This window comes from Tiliqua scincoides, chromosome 4 (assembly GCF_035046505.1).
Source record: "Tiliqua scincoides isolate rTilSci1 chromosome 4, rTilSci1.hap2, whole genome shotgun sequence".
In the NCBI taxonomy this organism is placed as follows: Eukaryota; Metazoa; Chordata; class Lepidosauria; order Squamata; family Scincidae; genus Tiliqua; species Tiliqua scincoides.
The window spans coordinates 156,613,832-156,632,190 of record NC_089824.1 but is presented as its reverse complement, the minus strand read 5'-3'; the positions used below and the strand labels follow the sequence as shown (position 1 = coordinate 156,632,190).

Sequence of the window (18,359 nt, the reverse complement as noted above, 5' to 3'; positions counted from 1 at the left end):
GATTTTTTTTTTACTGTTAATAGTTCAAAACTAGAGTTTTTATAAGTATATTCAAAGCCAAGTCCAAAGAACTATGTTATGGAATACCTATTGTTCCCTGTCTACAGAACTGAGCAAGTCATTATGCACTTAGAGTACTTCAAACAGTCAGGCTCCATGCTGTTCAGAAGCAATAAAGCACTAAATGATGGTGTTACAAGCTTTTGGTGGAAATTAATTCCTTGTCTCTGGGCAGCTACATTTACCAAACACCAATGCTTTATAGTGTAGTTACAAGGTTCATAGTTACCTTGACTAACACCCCAACCCTAAGCTGCACTGGCACAACCAGGCCACACAGCATCAGGAGGTGGCTGGAGGTCACCTTGGGGTAAGGGGATTTTATCCCCTTACCCACGTAAAACCCAGCCACTCCATAGGGCTGTTCAGCTGCCACAAAGCTGGGAAGCCCATGTAGGGCTGCCTGGCCTAGGATCCAGGGGTTAGGATAGGGTAGAGGAGCCCTCCACCAATCCCAACCCTTTCTTGGGTCCAAACCGCCGTTTGTTCTGCCTTCCCCCTGCCCAAAAACAGCCCCTTCACACCTCCAAAACACCTTTCTACCGCCTGTGCCAGTCAGTGTGAACATACCTGTGCCAGCTGCTGTGGGCAATGGATCTGGCACCAGCAGGCCAGTGCACTTCTTTGGGCCAGTGCTGCCAGTTCTCAAGTAGGCACTAGCAATCTTACAGTATGTTTGCAACACTTGGAGGCCGTGGAGGGAGTCTTGCACCAGCTCAATGCAACATTGGGATTGTGCTGTTAGTGTACAACATTCTTCAACATACTTGTCTTTGGGCCCTTAAGCTACACAAGTGAAAAACAATACACTGTCTGAGTACAAAGGTTATGTATAAAAAAACCCTAAAGGCACAGCCTCCTGATCAATTTTTGGAGTTGTTCTAAGGCACCTGAAGAACACTTGAAAGCATCACTTGCCAATGAACTTGGGTGGACGTTTCTCTATGAAAGCAGCCATCCCTTCCTGCCGATCTTTGGTAGGGATATTCTGTTTTTGAAAGACAAGATAGTAGTTAATATTTCATTCTGTAATTTCCATTTTTTTTCCTTTGTTTAAATGGAAACAAAAGCAAGCTTCACTAAACAGGAGCTCAAATTAGTCTGGTACTCAAAGACACTATGAATGACTTAACATTTAGGTAATTCATATTGGACAATGCTGTTTTAGACACCCAAAGCTTGCCTGTAGCATAGTTCTACCGTACAATGGATTTAGAAGCTATTGAGGAGATAAAAGGTAAATCACAATAGAGATGTGCATCAGAATGAGATTTTCCCCATCCTTGAAGTGTACAACAGTATTCTCTGCAATTAATTCTTGTCCTTTTTGTAAAATAATTGAAACTATTGATCTGTGGTATACCGTCTGTTCAGTCTCCAGTTCCTATCATATCCAGTTTTACAAGCTGGTGTTACCTAAAGTTGTATATATATAGCTACAGTTTTTAAAAGATAAAGCCTGATGTCCTAAAGAGCTCTGTTGAACTTTCTACAGGTACACCACGATTTTTATGGTCATACTTGTATCAACGTGTATTAGTTCTCAAGAACAGAGGCCAGAGATTTAAATAAGTACATTTAAGTGCATTATTTGGCTTCTATTTTATATTCTATATTCAATATATTCAATATTTTATATTCTAAAACAGGGGTGCCCAAACCCCAGCCCTGGGGCTACTTGCGGCCCTCGAGGCCTCTCAACGTAGCCCTCAGGGAGCCCCCAGTCTCCAATGAGCCTCTGGCCCTCCGGAGATTTGTTGGAGCCCGCACTGGCCTGACACAACTGCTTTCAGCATGAGGGCAACTGTTTGGCCTCTCACGTGAGCTGTGTGGGCTGAGGGCTCCCACCACTGCTTGCTGTTTCATGTCTGTGATGCAGTAGCAGCAGCAAAGGAAAGGCTGTTCTTGCTTTGTGCAAGAACTTTTATAGGCCTTGAGCTATTGCAAGACCTTCATTTATTCACATAAGTTCATCGTTAATATATTCATTTATGTAAACTTAGGTAAATTTATTCAAATTTTAAATGTAAATTATTTTTCCTCCCGGCCCCTGACACAATGTCGGAGAGATGATGTGGCCCTCCTGCCAAAAACTTTGGACACCCCTGTTCTAAAATTGGCATTTGGCTTCTATTAAGTGCATTATTTGGCATTTCAATAAGTGGCTAGAGAGTGTGATCACCTATTATAGAAGCCAAATAAGGAACTCTTGACTCTTCTCACTGATTTTTACAAACTGCTACATGGTTAAGCTTCTTATGCAGTATTACAAAGTGTGCTTTTAAAACGAAAAAAGGCAGGGGTTTTTTTTGTTTGTTTGTTTGTTTGTTTTTAGAAGTCAGCCTACCTGGGCATAACACATTCTTTCGATAGCCATCCCAGAAGCAATGTCCACCTGAAAGGTGAAATGAGATCATAGGCAGTCTAGAAGAGGAGCACTTAAAACTTTATAAACTGTTCCTCCTTTCAAAAAGGAGAAAACAGAAAAAGGAGAACACAGAAAAAAAACATAAAAATACAATGAAACATGCTTTCATAAGTGTCATAAATAGCACACAACCAGCAACAGAATCAGTTAGGGGACGAGGATGGGTAGGGAGAAACCTAACTTATTGAAGGAATTTCTTCAGCTAAGGGTGGATTGGAAAAGGTTGAGTCTCTTGGGGGGAGGGAGGTCTACAGCCTAGATGCTGCAAGCAAGGAGGCCCAGTTTTATGCTGCCACTAACCATATTTCTGAAAATAAGAGCCCACTACATCAGAGTCAAGCACTTGATGAGTTTAGTTCATGAAACTTTCTGCCACAGTCAACCTAAGGAAGCCACAAGACCCTGTTGCTTTTGTCACAAGGTACTGAGATAGCTTACCCCTCTGGGTTCTGTATCTAACATACACCCAGTACAGTCCATTGCTTTGCATGAAAACTACTGTGGATGGAGATTCCATACTCTCACTTAATAGCTTGTATCACAGCTGCTTTTTTACAGATAAGAAGTTCATGCGGCTGAAGGCGGGGGCATGTGCGTGAAGAATTAAGGCTGGCTTGAGGAGAGGGTGTTGTAGGAGTTAAGAACACACCCCCAGATACTTTTATGCTGCAAGTTGTTGCCTGCTGGAACTGCTATGCCAGGTAGAGGGAGCAGCTCTTGAGAGTTTCATTTGCATCTGTATGCAGCACATAGTTTGGCAAAAGACTTTACCCAATCTTATGGTTTAATACAGGGGTGGGCAAACTTTCAACTTTGGGGTTTCTGGACTAACAATTGTATAGAAAAGGGAATTTCAGCAGGTGCAGTTTGTCATCTCACAGGTGAGAAGTTGCACCTGTTGAAATTCTCTCTCCTACACAATTGTTAAAGGTCCAGGATCCCTAAAGCTGAAAGTTTGCCCATCCCTGGTTTAATAGAATGCCAATTTGTTAATGATGTATATAAAAAGGTGTATGGTAAATAAATCATTACCTCAGTTCCTCTGTTTATAGCCAGTTTACCCATTTTCACAGCTATTGGAGCCTTTAAAAAGAAGAAAGATATTTATAAGCAATCCCTAGCTTCCTATCAGGGAGTCTAGCGCTTGACAAAGTCCCTCACCAAAGATTACCCAGAACATTTACAGCACAATCCTATGTATGACTATTCAGAAACATTATATTCCCATTATATTCAGTGGGGCTTACTTCTAGGAAAAAGTTTATGCAGACAGCCCAATCCTACTTAAATCCCCAGGGTTCCACTGCATCCCACAGGGGATTTTAAGCTGCTGGAGGTTTCCTTGGGGGTAAGAGGGCATTTGTCCCCTTGCCTAGGAGAAATCCCAGTAACCACTTTGGGGCAACTCAGACCTGCACTAGCAATATCGCTGGTGCAAGTCCGTGTTGTTCTGTGCAGGTGGATCAAGGCTGGGAAGACATTTGGATTTGGCGTGCTCTTCAACCACTGAAACTACTTCCCTCCCAGGCCTGAGCAGCCATCACCTGCCCCCTTTCTGGCCTCCCCCCACCCCACTGCACCACTTGCAACTGGTTTATCTGCTCCAGTGGGCCTCCCAATGTCTGTCAGCGCATGTGGGAGAGCTCCAGTTCTGCGGCAGCCTGTAGAACACGTGTTCCACTAGCACTAGATAGGACTGGGACATTAGAAAGTATTCTGTGGAACCATAATTGGTCAAGATAGGAAGTAGTTTTCACAATGGAGGACAAAAACATGGGGTCCACCAAACATCTTTACTGGGACCAGTCCTATTTGCTCCATCAATCAGCAGTGGAGGTAGCTGGGTTTCCAGATGGAACCACATTATTTATGATGGTATAATTCCAGACAGACTGGAGAATGCCAAATTTGTCAACAAGGCAACAGATTCAAGGCAATCTGAAGCATTTGGGACAAAAACCCCTTCTAGTTGCATATACACACTGTTGCCATATAAGTTTTCTAAAGAAAGATGCGGGTCATTATAGATCACTAAAAACGTGGTGATCACTTGGTTATAATAATCACTTGTAATAGTGAAAGAGGCATTTTCAGTATTAGGAAAGGATTTGAATATAAACACTGTTCTATCATATAAGTGATACGGTGAGTCTACATCTATGTTTCCCATCTCAAAAAGGATTTTGCACAAATAAAAGCAAAATGAGAATGGAAACTTTACCCATGAGAAATGGTTTAAGAAATTGGGGATTTTGAGTGTAGAACATATCAGAGGACAGGGACACAAAACAGATTTCCAAAATAGTGGAGAATGAGATTAAAGCATGTAGGGAATGATGTTCTCAAACGCCAGAACTTGCAATTTTCAAATGTAATTGACAGCTACAGATCAATCAGCAGGAAAGTACTTGATCACAACATATAGCTAAATGTATAGAATTCTTGTGTCATAATGTGTAGTGGTAGCCCCTCATTTATATTCTTTTAAATAGGGATTAGACAACTTCAGTCAGGATAGATATGTCAGCAGTACACCTAGGGCTTCTCTATTGTGGTTGGGGCCTTGCTTGTGAGCTTTACAATTCATTTAGCTGGCAATTTGGGGGCAGGGAATGCTGCTGGGCTATATGGACCTGTGCTCCAACAAAATGCTCCTGTGCTCCAACAGTATATAAATACTGTTAATATATATAAATACTGTTAATAAAATGACTTTTCAAGGGATTGTGGGAATCAGCTCCATCAATGTTATGTACACAGCACCAGTGTACGTAATGCATTAGAACATTTCACAGGCAACAAGAGGCCCTAGAAATAGCAAAAACAATAAATACCAGCCAAAGTGGCCAGAATGGAAATCTGAATTGAGAATGGAAGTATTTCAATCAGTTGCTGAGCTTTCCTATGCATGTCAACTCAGATGCATGTCTCATTGCGTTCAATAGGGCTTTACTTCCAAGAAAGTATGTACAGAATGTCAGCCTAAATCGGCAAAGTTGCATATCACTTGAGTTCAGAATTTTCTTTAAGGGGAAAAGGGGAGTTATTAGAGTGAACACATACAGTAACTCTGAAATTATTTTTAAAAAGCAGCAGAAAGATTTGTCCTGCAAATAAGATAGAGGGCAAAATGAAGGAGATACTGACCCGAGGAACAATCTCTTCAGCTAAAGCCAAGGCTTTTTGGTAAGCCGCATCCCCTTCTTCATTCTGTGGCACTGCATGATTAACCAGTCCTATGGAGGATGCCTCTTGCCCATCAATCTGTCTACCAGTGAAAATTAGTTCTTTAGCACGGCCTATTCCAATGCAGCGTGGGAGACGCTGAGTTCCACCTAGACAGAAAAAACAGCACCAGAACACACTATGGCCAATTCTTCAGTATGGTTTTCTTTCTTTAAATATACAGTCAAGATAATACAGACATATCACTCTAGAATTCAAACTGGCTGTTAATGTTTACAAGCTTACACTTGTGGTCCTATGGGGAGTTAGTGCATAACTAGGGTTTGTCCTACAGGGAGAGCTCTCAGCCTGATCTAGTTGGGTTCTCAAGGTTATAGCGACAACTGCCTGTTGTCTATCATGCTTTTTAAAAATTTAATTTAATTTAATTTTTGCCACTGAGGAAAACTGACGTGATGAATTATAAAATTCTGTCTTAGAAGCTGAACTTCTACAACGGGAGCATTGCTGTAGAATCTTGGACTCCCTTTCTATTGTAGCTAAATACAATGGCGTTCTAAAATATTTGCAATTTAGTTCATATTTTGGGAACAATCTGTAGCCATGAAAGAAAGAAGTGGCCAGAAGGGACTTTGACGTTTCTATTACTAGGACTCTTAAAGCTAAGAAACAACCAGGGAAATGGTGGAGACATTCTCTTGGACTGCCAAAGAGCCATCTGTCTTTAAAACTGCATTGTTCTCTCAAATGTTAGATATTTATAAGAAGTGTCTACACCAGGGGTGTCAAACTCACTTCATCCTGGGGGCCACATTGGATTTATTGCACCTGCTGAGGGCCAAACTCCAAATGTGGCACCCAGAAGTGACCTGAACACTGGAAGTGATGTCACTTCCTGTTTCTTTAAAAAGCTGAGGCTTCCCACTTGCTCTGCTACCTCCCCCACCCCATTCTACCACAAAGCATCCCCTGCCTCCCCCCACCCCCACCCCATTCTACCACAAAGCACCCTGTGCCTCCCCCACCACCCCAAGGCACCTCCTGCCCTCGGACCCCCTCTGGCCGCGGCTGGAGCCTGGGCGAGCTCCAGCCGCGGCCAGAGGGAGTTGCAGGGCCGGGGACGCTGCGCACGGCACCTACTTCATTCTGAGGGTTGGGGGTGCTGCGTGTGGCATTCCCAGCCCTCAGAATTTTCCTACAGCCGTGACCGGAGCACAGTTCCAGTCACGGTTGGAGTGAGCAGGGGTGGGGCAGCCACAAAGCTCCCCCAGATCACGGGGGCAGCCCCAAATGGCTCTTCGGGCCAGATGCGGCCCGCAGGGCGTATCTTTGACACCCCTGGTCTACACCTTGCAGAAGGGACAAGAAGCAAAAGCAAGTATTAATATATCCATCTTAACATCTGGAAAAACAAGCTGACAGGCAGACCTGTCAGATTCTAGGAAGACTGGTTTGTTCCAGCTCCTTAGACTATTATTCACTTATGTAGCTCATACTATTGTGAAAACGGAAAGTAAGAAAGAATGTGGAGTAACAATTACCTGCGCCAGGAAAGAGCCCTCTAGTTGTCTCAATGAGTCCCATTTTTGCTGATGATGCTGATTTTCAAAACAAGGGGGAAAGGCCACATTAGTACAAACAAAAATACAACCCAATGGGGCTTTAAAGTGCTAAACATCGAGCATTTTTAAAAATATTATGTTAGTCATGTGGCACCTTAATTTTAAGGATAAGGGCTTGAGCATCCATTTTAAAAATAAATAATGCTAGCTATCAACATATGTTAGGTTATGGCTTGAGAAGATCTATGGCCCTAATGGTTTTCCTCCAACTCACTCTGACAGTGTCGTCGTTGCTGTGGAACTCACCTGCCACTCGGAGATCACAAGCCAGTGCCATTTCCAAACCACCACCCAAGGCATAGCCATCAATTGCAGCAATAGTCGGCATCGGGAGCGCAGCTGTAAACAAATTAGGAGGGAGTCACGTGCCATGCGAAGTGAGCACAGTATTCAGTAAGCCACAGTACAGTAGGGAAGAAATCTATTCAAGGAAGCATGGAAAGTAGAGGAATGGATCAGTAGTGTATCCCTACCACTTTTTTTCTTCCTGTTATTATTTGAAATATTTTTATACCACTTTTCAGCAACAACAGCCACCCTCAAACCCATTTACAAAGTAAAAGGAATGAGAAAATGGTTCCCTGCCCAAAGGGGCTCACAATCTAAGAAGAGTCACAAAAAACACCATACACAAAAAGAAAAGAAAAACTGGGGAGTCACTACCAAGCAGTCACTGGAAGAGGCATTAAGCTGGGGTGAATATGGCTGTTGCTTTTCTCCTGCGAAATATAAGAGAGACCTCTTTGAAGGTTTAATTTTCACTGGGAAACCCTACATCCTGGTTGCCTTCTTTATCCATTTTGTCGAGTCCACCTTGGAAACTTCATAGGCAAGAGCTCTAAATGCTGCCCTGCCATGCACAGCTTCTCTCAGTTGTTGGATGTTCGCCTTTGTCCCAGTTACCTTATTTCTAGGTTAATGATATGATACTGTAAGATGATCGGCTTCCAATCCCCTCCAATTGGAAGAGGGTGACACTAGCACATCTGGTTGATCACATGTTGAAAGGGTAAGGAGGGATAAGAGGAGAAAGGCAAGAGGGGATTGAGCACCAGCAAGAAGGAGCTCCAGGAGCTGTAGATGAGGTAAAGGAAAAAGCCTGGGCCTCACAGGCTGAAAGAACTTTCTGTCTGAGAAGCCTGGAGCAGAGGTGCTATCTATATAGCATAAAACAAAACTCCACAACTGATTATTCCTGCCACCTCATCCACATGCATAGCACTCCTATAACAAATAAAGCATCAGAAGCAACATTGGCTCTGTGCACTCCTGTCAAAGTCCAGATGACAATGAATCCCTAAGACATGGGACCAAGATGACAGGCACTTCCAATTTGTGCTGGCAACTTCCAGTTGCAAACAGGAGGCCTTCTGAGAAGGCCAGGAGACCACGTGCAAACTCTGAAGGGCCATGTGCAGCCTCCAGTTAAAAAATTGCAACGCCATGTCGGTTCCACCCCCAGATTTTATTATTTGTGGAATTTTGTATCTGCAGGGGTCCTGGAATGGATCCTCCATGGATACCAAGGGCACACTATATATTCAAAGAGACATTACAGGCAATGAAGTGGATGTCAGCTACTTACCAATGCCATCCATTAAGCTTCTGAGCCTCTGGACAAAATGGTCAGCTTCAGCATCTGTCATCTTAGCCCGCTCTTTTAAATCAGCACCTATTTAGAGCAACAGGCAATTCAGAAAAGGAACACATGGCGTCAATTACCATAACTACCTTTCAGACTAAAAGAGAATCCTTGAGTCAATCTTGTGCAGAGGTAGGTGCACCTAATCCCATAAATTAGCATACAGGTGTGCCTAACTCTGCACAGGATTAGACTGTTAAAATGACAGGTTAAAATGCGGATTTATAAAAAAAAAAAAATGAACCACTCTTTGGAGAATCAGTTCTTATGGAATGATACATATTTTATTTCCCCCATGTAATTTGACCACATAACTTGACACCCCTATAGAAAATTCCACTGTTTAGAGTCCTTCCTGAGTTAATTGTATGATGTTTATTGTATCGTGTAATTCAAGGTTATGTCCGTTTTGATATGGCTTTGAATTATCACAGTTTAGCCACAGCTTTTTGACAGCACAATCTTATGAATGTCCACTCAGAAAGAAGTTCAATCAACTTCAGCGAGGTTTACTCCCAGAAAAGGGTGTACAGGCATACCTTGTAAAAGGCAGGTTATGTTTCAGACCACCTCTGTAAAGCAAATATTACTGTAAAGCGAATCAGGCTTTTGAAAGCCCAACCTGGTTAGTGTAATGATGGTTCCTCCTCGTAATGGAGCATATCTGATTGACCAGATGACAGAGGAATAGTAGTGAGGAATGTGGAATCTGTATGGCTTGAGGTTCCTGAGGTGCAAGGTTCCTGGTGGCTTGTCATGCTGATGGCAACTGTGGTGCAGGGGGAAAGGCCAGGCAGGTGCAGAAATAATAAAAATGAATATATTTGAGAAGTTCCACATTAGTGAAGTGCCGCAAAGTGAACTGTTGTAAAGCAAGGTATGCCTGTACAGGGTTGTAACCTGAGACAGGTTAGGTCCAAATCCTAACCCACTTTCCAGCACTGACATAGCTGTGCCAATGGGACGTACGCTGCATCCTGCAGTTGGGTGGCACTCACAGAGGTCTCCTCAAAATAAGGGAATGTTAGTTTCCTTACCTCAAAGCTGCATCGCCCTTATGTCAGTGCTGGAAAGTGGGTTAGGATTGTGCCCTTAGGAATTCAAAGTTTTGCACCATTGCCTGGTAAACTAATTTCAGAGAAAAAAAATGAATGCACGTCACTTGGAGCCTAAAAAAAAATTGTCCAATAAGACCCACAAAAATTGAGCAATCTCATATACTGCTCTTGCCAAGAAGTGAATTCACTTAACTACTTTTCCCTATTCATAGAAAGACATTTTTGAAACTAGTTTTTAGAATAAAATATTTTTTAAAAAGTATTTATAAAAATACAAAAAAGCTTTACCAAGTTTTAAAATACATTATATGTAACAAGTTAAAACACTTACAAAACCTTGTAAACAGCAACAGCTACAGTTGGCAGTGTTAAGCAAACACAATTCAATGGGAATTAATAATGGATTTTGTTTATGCCAAAATCTTTGTTGCTATGCAGACAAGGTTTTTTTGTGAAGGAAACTTACGGCCCAGTCCTATCCAATTTTCCAGCACCGGTGCAGCTGCAATGCAGCCCCAAGGTAAGGGAACAAATGTTCCCATATGTTAAGCAGGCGTCTGTGACTGCTACCCCACCACAAGACGCAGTACATACCCCATTGGCACAGTTGCACCGGCACTGGATAATTGGATAGGATTGGGCCCTTACAGCCCAATCCTAAGCAGCACAACTGCTGCCAAAATTACTGGTTCCAGTAGCAGAACACACTTTATGGTACTGTAAAAGCCATTCTGGAAGCACACAGAATGCCACACTTCTGGTTTGCTACCACAGATGACAGGGAAGACCCAGCACACTACAGCAGCTAAGAAGAGCCCCACCGACATTGGTAAGTGTCATGAATATGTACATGTTAGGCTTGGTTAGCATGTGGAGCCTGAACCAAACTAAGTCAGTAACGGAGAAGTGGCTAGCAGTTCCTAGCTGCAAGAATGTGAGTAAACAAACAAAAAGATTGTTGTCTCTCCTTTGCTGGCCAGAAAGGACAAGACAACAAGAATTACAACCCATTAGAATGTTTAGCACCTTTGCAGACAGAGAAGCACCTTATCAAGCTGATGAAGTGCAGCTGTGGCTCTCCAGTTGGGAGGGGTAAGAACTAAGAGGACTAGCAACCAGGCCCACTTCGAGAAGGTTCTGTCCTCAAAAGTTTCTGATTGGACAGTCTAAATAAGTATGAAGTCACCTCAGTACTATTAGCATGAGAAGTATAATAATGAGTGCCCAAGGGGTGTATCCGGGTCCTTCTTGAGCAGAGTTTTCGGGATGCAACATCTTGCACGCTGTGAACCCCTTTGTCCACCAGGGGCATCTGGCCTCACAGGTCGCCTGGAGCTAAAATATCTACAAGAGTAACTGACCCAGGTGAGAGATAGGCATTAACAGAGATAGCCAGCTAGCTTTATTATTTTATTGCTGATATGTTTCCTAGATGTTTATGCCTCTAGCATTTGCTGCTTTATGTAACCTTATGTACTTAATAAACTAAAATCTCTTTTACCAAGTTGTTTCATTGTCTGCTGGGGACAAAGGTTCAGAATCCTGCCTAGCCGTTCAGCAAGCTACCAAGTGCTCACTGAGGTCTAGTAGCTTGAGGACTGAAGCTTTAACTGGAGAAAGTGCTCAGTGCCTGCAAAGGATAGAATTAAGCCTAGAGGGTCTCAGTGTCTCTGGACTGAGGCACTGGCACATACAGGGTGGTGGCAGTACTACTGGATGGGGGGACCTTGAGGGCTTTAGGGTTCGAGAACCAAGAACTCTGAGCACCCCATACCACCCTAAGTTTGCGCTGTAAGTCAGTGGAGTGGGTGGAACAGGGCAAATCAGGGAGAGAACTGGAGGCATATTGGAGGCAGGAAGAGGTGGCACTTAGAGTGAGCAACTTACACCAGATGCTGTACTTTCCAGCTAATGCACAAATTTTTTTCTCCTTGGACTTGCATTAGCTAAAGAGCTGGCACAAGTCTGAGGAGATCCATTGGAGAGCCACTGGAGATCACAGGGCTTATGGAGGGGTAAGGGAAAATGCTTTCCTTTACCTCTCCCAATCCCCTTCCCTCACTGACTGCAGAGTAGCCTGTTTTGGCACAAATGCACACTATGGCAGGAAAAAGAATTGGGCTGTAAGGCTACTTGGGAGTAAATGCCATTGAAATCAACAGAACTTACTTCTGAATAAACATGTAGAGGATTGCACTGTAAGTTAATGATCAATTTTACTTTTCATGTTAAAGAACAATAATAAAACAATTGCTAATGAATCAAAGTGCCTTGTTTTTAATGCTTGAAATAGTTAATCCTGCGAGTTTTTATATATACAGGATGTGAACAGTAGCAATAAAATCAAGCAGAAAATTAGATTTTTTTTTTTTTTGCTTTCCCATTTTCATTTTCTTAAGAAATGCTCTTTTCTTACCCATTTATACGTTTCTTATTTCTGAATTTCTAAAAATCAGAAAATACTGTTACCCACCTGAACAAAATACACCTCCTACTTTGCTCTTAATTATCACCACCCGGATATTTTCATCAAAACGGAGAAGATCAAGGGTTTCATACAGCTAAGAAGAGAGAGTTGAGTCAGAGTCCAATTTGCAGAACATTCTACCAGAACCAAGAATTAAATTGATATTATTATGTGACTGTTGCTGAAAACTGGAAAAAAAAAGGTACATAGTTTCATTTCCTCATTTTGTGGCATATGAAGTCTTGCAACATTTGATACCATATGGAACAACAACAAAAAAAAAGCATTGAAATGGGGGTTCTTCAGTCCTTTCTTGCAGAAAATTAAATTCTCCTCCCCTCCTTGTTCAGAAGTAAGCAAGACTCCATCTCTGCTTAATCTGTGGAAGAAAGCCACTGAAAATCTCTGTCTTTCCTGTTTTGAATTTAGTACATAAAAGGTAAACTCAAGAGAGACATGACTGCATACAAGTTCATACTGAATAATTTCCCTTTATGTGAATAATTATTCCCTAAAACCATCACAGCACAAGCTCAGCAGGCTTGCTCAGAAGTCCGCTGCTGAGTTTGAGGAAACTTACACCCTGGTAAGTGTGCTTCAAATTGCAGCCTTGAATTCCCTATTGGCACTCACAATTGTGGTTCAATAGTGGCATTTTCCTCCCATTTCATTTTATGCTTATGACAAGTGAGGATTCTAACTTGTGATGGTAACTGTGGCTGCAATGTTGCATGCCCCAGTACACATGTGTATACCCCATCACATCACACTTTTGCAATGAAGGAACTTTGAGAAGCAGCTATTTCAGAGGCAGTATCTCACAATGCCTCAGGTATCTATCCTCATAACTACCTTTCACATGACTGTTACAAATGCAACAGATGCAGCCATGGGGGAGGGGGGAGGGAACCACATATTCCTAGAGGCAAATATTGTAGTGAAAATACTGCTGGGAAAATACTAAATGCCACAATAGAAACACTTATCTTGAGAGAAGAAACATGTGAATAATGTACAACAAACAACTGACAACTGGACATTTACTGTGCAATAAGCCAATGCTCTAAGAAGCATATTCAAGGGGGTGAGATTGTCAGATTGTTCAGCAGGTTAGCAGATTATTTTGCTATTATATTGTATAAACTTGTTCTAGGTTTACTATATCAATATTTGACTCCTTACAGTAAAGTTAGGCTTCACTCCAAAACCAACTTGCTATACCAAGCTTTAAGAAGTGAACATATGGTGAAGTAGAGGATTCTGGCACTGAACATACATGCATATTCAAATTGCTTTTGTATAATGGAAGGTTAAAAGGATACTTTTACTTACTTCATCCACAAGTACTTTCCCCAGTGAATTTTTGGCATGTGGTCTGTTCATCAGAATTTCTGCAATGCCTTTACACAAAAAAGAAGCAAGCTTTTTAAAGAAGTGACTCATACTAAACCTAAGCACTGCAAGAAAATATAACTGTAGAAATCCCGACCCTGGAACTTCAGGACATCACATTTTTCTGGGTGGGGAACTTTGTTCTGTCAGGTTAATCCGGCTTGCACCCAAGAAAAAAACATTCAGAGAAAACTGTAGGGAGTTTGTTTTTAAGACACAGATTTGAGCTTTGATTTCTGTACTCCATCTACAATTAGGGTTTAGCAGACAAGGGAAAACTGTTAGCACCAAGGTGTGCCACAGTGCTCTTAAATGGGCAAACAAAGATCAACATGTTCATATGTTCAAGTCAGAATTGAAACTAATAATTTATGGTTTACAGTCTGGGGAAAAAAAACTATCTTCCTGGAACAAAGGAACACCACGGAAGGAAGACATCTGGATCCTCTACAACAGTGTTTATCAAACTGTGGGTCGGAACCTACTAGGTGGGTCGCAAGCCAATTTCAGGTGGATCCCCATTCATTTCAATATTTTATTTTTAATATATTACCTGATGCTCCCATGGTATGTGACTGCACTTGGGGAAATGTTACAGACCTGTACTTTTAACAAGCTACTATATCTATGCTTTTAACAATGATAGTAAATGGGACTGGCTCCTGGGTAAGCATGGGTAAGATTGCAGCCTAGGATTGTTAAAAATTTTCCTGCTTGATGATATTACTTCCGGTCATGACGTCACTTCTGGTGGGTCCTGACAGATTCTCATTCTAAAAAGTGGGTCCCAGTGCTAAAGGCTTGAGAACCACTGCTCTGCATCTACAACATGGCTCTCAAACTTTTTAGAGGCCCAGAGGCTGCTACCTGATGTATAAATGCCAAGGGGTGTGGCTATAATGGTGACTGGGCAGCAGTGCTCCCCCAATAGCAGCTTGTTTAACCCTTGATGCACATAGCCTAATCTTCCCCGTCAGTTTCAGGAACCACCCAAAATTCAGTCACAACCCACTGATGGGTCCCGGACCACAATTTCAGAACCAAACAGATATGGGTATGATGTGATGTTCTGAAAACAAAGCCTGATACAAGAGTGATATTTCAAGCAGGAATATTGCTCGTTTATGGACTTTCTCCCACCCAGGAAGGGACAAGCGTTGCTCACTTTCAGAGCCTTTTTATAGAGTTTTCCATGGTTGCTTCTGTAGCTAGACTATACATGAAATGTTACTTCTCATTGGTCTCATGACTACAAGGACCACCATCCTTGTACACCCAAGACTGAGTAGCAGACTGACTGATTTCCTGGGCAGTTTTGACACCATGACTATCTCCCACTGGAGTAATAACAGTGACTGCTGCTTATAGGACAAATGAGAATCCAACACTGTCATCTGTAAGAATTTGCTCAATGTTATCACCATATTAGGGAGTGGGGAGTGATGCTCAAGGGACAGTGGTTTACAACAACCCTGTAATGTAGTCCAGTGCTAGTGTCTCCATTTTAGATAGGGGCTGAGGATGATAGTTGCTCAGAACTCCCCTAATAGGCTGTAGCTTTCTTAGGGCCCAACCCTATCCAATTTTCCAGTGCTAGTGCAACAGTGCCAATAGGACATGCACTGCATTCTGTCCTGAAGAGAGACACAGGGACATCCTTCAGGTATGGGAACATTTGTTCCCTTACTTTGGGGTTGTACTGTAGCTGCACTGGTGCTGGAAAATTGGCTATCCAACTTTCCAACACTGATGCAGCCATGCCAATGGGAAGTGCGCTGATCCTTCTATGGGGGAGTAAGTCACAGAGAACTTTTCAAGGTAAGGCAACATTTGTTCCCTTACCTTAGGGGTGCATTGGCCCTGGAAAGTTGCATAGAATTGGACCCTTAGCCAAGTGAGATAAAGCTGGGGGGAGGTGTGTCTGCATGCTCCTAGCTCTTGCTGACTCTGTCTTTTTCTTTGTCCTAGCCTAGTCCTTTCCATGCTGTGTAGCTGTCTGCAGTTAGCAGCAGCGTATGAGAGCAGTCCTAGGTGGCAGAGGAGGAGGGTGAGGTGGTAGCTGCTGGTTCGCAAAATGGTGGCAGTCGCGGCTGCTGGGCTCGTGGTTGGGGCGGGTCTCCCCACCCCGGAGCCCAGTGCGCTTCATGCCCCCAAAGAGGAGCTGCCTCCCCTGGAGCCAGCAGAGGTGAGGAGCTGCCTGGAGAGAAGCGCCCAACAGTTCCACAACCAGCGCAAAGTCCTCGGTTGCCCGCTGACATTGCCAACCAGAATAGGCCCTCAGTTTGGCTGTATTTGTCATAAGAGGTGACTAAACAGCCACTGGGTAGATGGGACTCGTTAGCCTGGGAAGGCAGCTCATCTGAGAGAAGGAAAACTCTGATCCCAAACCTCCACTGTCTTGTGGCTACATCCAGTTATGGAAAAGGCTTCAGGAGTCAACCTCGAGGCAAAATCCAGAGCCAGAGTCCCTGAGGCAGTTCATGTCTGAACACAGTCACATTCTGGCAACTCCTACTCCAGCTACACCCTGGAACCAACCATATTGGCCTCTGCCTTTCCATTGGACCATTTCAGTGACGTGAAGAGGGGGGATTTGCTGCATGGGAAACAGTCTATCCTCCATATCTACTTTACCCAGGCTCCGTGCACTGGAGAGGACACACTGTTCCAGAACCACCATTCAGAGTGCGATACCATAGTCTTCCAAGACCGAAGAATGCCAATGAGATGAGAGCAGAGAGGTTAACTAACCACACAACCTGGTTACAACCCATAGCAGGTTGTAGTCTATGGGCTGCTGAGTCCACAACCCTCCCAGCTACTGGAGTATGGAAATGTGATTGTGGAGGGAGGTGAGGGAAGAGCTCTTAGAATGCAATCCTGTGCATACTTGGTCAGAAGTAAGTCCCACGGAGCTTAAGCCATTTCTGCCCAACACTGCATATACGCAACAGGGATCAAATGAGAGCGGGGCAGAAATGGGTTTAATGGAACTTACTTTCCAGGTACAGGATTGCACCCTTATAACTAGCGTGGGAGAGGGCCGGCCTGGAATGGGTTAAGTGTGGTATTCCTTCTGCTGCCACGAGTGGCTGGGTGTCTTCCATGTAGGGCTCACATGGGAGGGGCGTTGTCGGCGAGCGACCTCAGGATTGGTGGGCGCAACATAGTTTCCAGGCTGTCCGCAAGAGTGGCTGCCTCGAGTAGACTGTGCTCTCTTCCCAACAACACGCTTGGACGCCATGCTTTCTGTGAACTTGATTCTGTCCCAGGTGTCTTGCTGGCCGATTAAGAGCCCACTCCTATGTATGTCTACTCAGAAGTCAGTCCCATTATAGTCAATGGCCCTTACTCCCAGGTAAGTATGGACAGCAGTGCAGCCTAAGTCCTGGGGGTCAGGGGGACCCCCGGCTTCTTCACTCACCACAGCTGGCCTCTCCGTGTACGTGCAAAAGGATTTCCTTCTTCCTCCCCGCGGAGGCGCATCTTCTCGGGCAGCCGCTGCCCAGCGGCATCCAGAAGTGCTCTGCTGCGGAGAGCGCTCGGAGCGAGCCGCCCAGGCGAAGCATCGCCGCCACTTCCGAATGTCCCTGGGCTGCAAGGACTGGCGGTGCGGGGCCGCTGCCTTCGCCACCAGCAGCTTCCGAGGAGCGAAGCAGCGCCGCCTCCTGCCCAAGGGAGGCTCTCCAGAGGGGCGCTGCTGTGCCTTTGGCTCCCTTGTGCCTCCAGCCTGGGAATCAGCCGCGCTTTGCTAGGACGGGCCGCGGAACAGAGAGGCAAAAGCTGCAATCCCAACCACACCTAGGAGTAAGCCCCATTGACTATAATGGGACATCCTTCTCAGTAGACATGCAGAGGAGTGGCCTGGCAGGCTGCAATCCTATCCACACTTGCCTGGGAAGAAGCCCCGTTGATTATAATGGGACTTAGTTCTGAGCAGACATGCAGAGGAGTGGCCTGCAATCCTATCCACGCTTACCTGGGAGTAAGCCCCATTGACTATAGTGGGACTTTCTTCTGAGCCGGACGTGCATATAAGTGGGCTCCAAAAGGGTTCCACTGTCCTTCGGGTGAACCGGGGAGACCTGCTAGCCTGGGGGCATCTGTGAAAAACTGCTTTTAGGAACTGCTGTGTGGTCTTGAGATGACACTGACTCTGGCTTTCAGTGTGGCTTGGGCGTCATGCCGCAACATAACCTTCTGCATTACTACTAAATGCAATGTGTCGAGGCACATGGGATTACTGATTAATCAGTATTAACGATTAGATACGTGGCATTCTTATGCTGTGAGAGACATGGACAATGAAGAAATAGAGAAATAAAATGAAACCCCGCTGCTCCTTTGATGCTGCAGCCGATTGCGAAACAACAAACTGGAGCTTGCACTTGTAGTGGCATGCGGGTGACGCGCAACTACCACGATCCTCTGACAGTCCAATCCCAAGCATGTCTACTCATTAGTGAGTTCAATGGCGCTTACTCCCGCCCGGGAAAGTGTGGAT

At 44.1% G+C, this 18,359-nt stretch overlaps 1 protein-coding gene across 1 annotated transcript; it reads right to left on the bottom strand.

The window, feature by feature from the left end:
* Nucleotides 1–320: 320 nt before the first annotated feature.
* Nucleotides 321–17,598, bottom strand: ECHDC2 (enoyl-CoA hydratase domain containing 2). Its single transcript, XM_066623561.1, has 10 exons — nucleotides 17,280–17,598; nucleotides 13,796–13,863; nucleotides 12,470–12,557; nucleotides 8,882–8,968; nucleotides 7,543–7,635; nucleotides 7,216–7,272; nucleotides 5,636–5,823; nucleotides 3,521–3,571; nucleotides 2,408–2,455; nucleotides 321–1,048 (listed from the first exon to the last, which is right to left on the bottom strand). The coding sequence occupies exons 1-10, from the start codon at nucleotides 17,422–17,424 to the stop codon at nucleotides 971–973; spliced, it is 903 nt and encodes a 300-aa protein (XP_066479658.1). The 5' UTR covers nucleotides 17,425–17,598; the 3' UTR covers nucleotides 321–970.
* Between the last annotated feature and the right edge of the window lie 761 nt (nucleotides 17,599–18,359).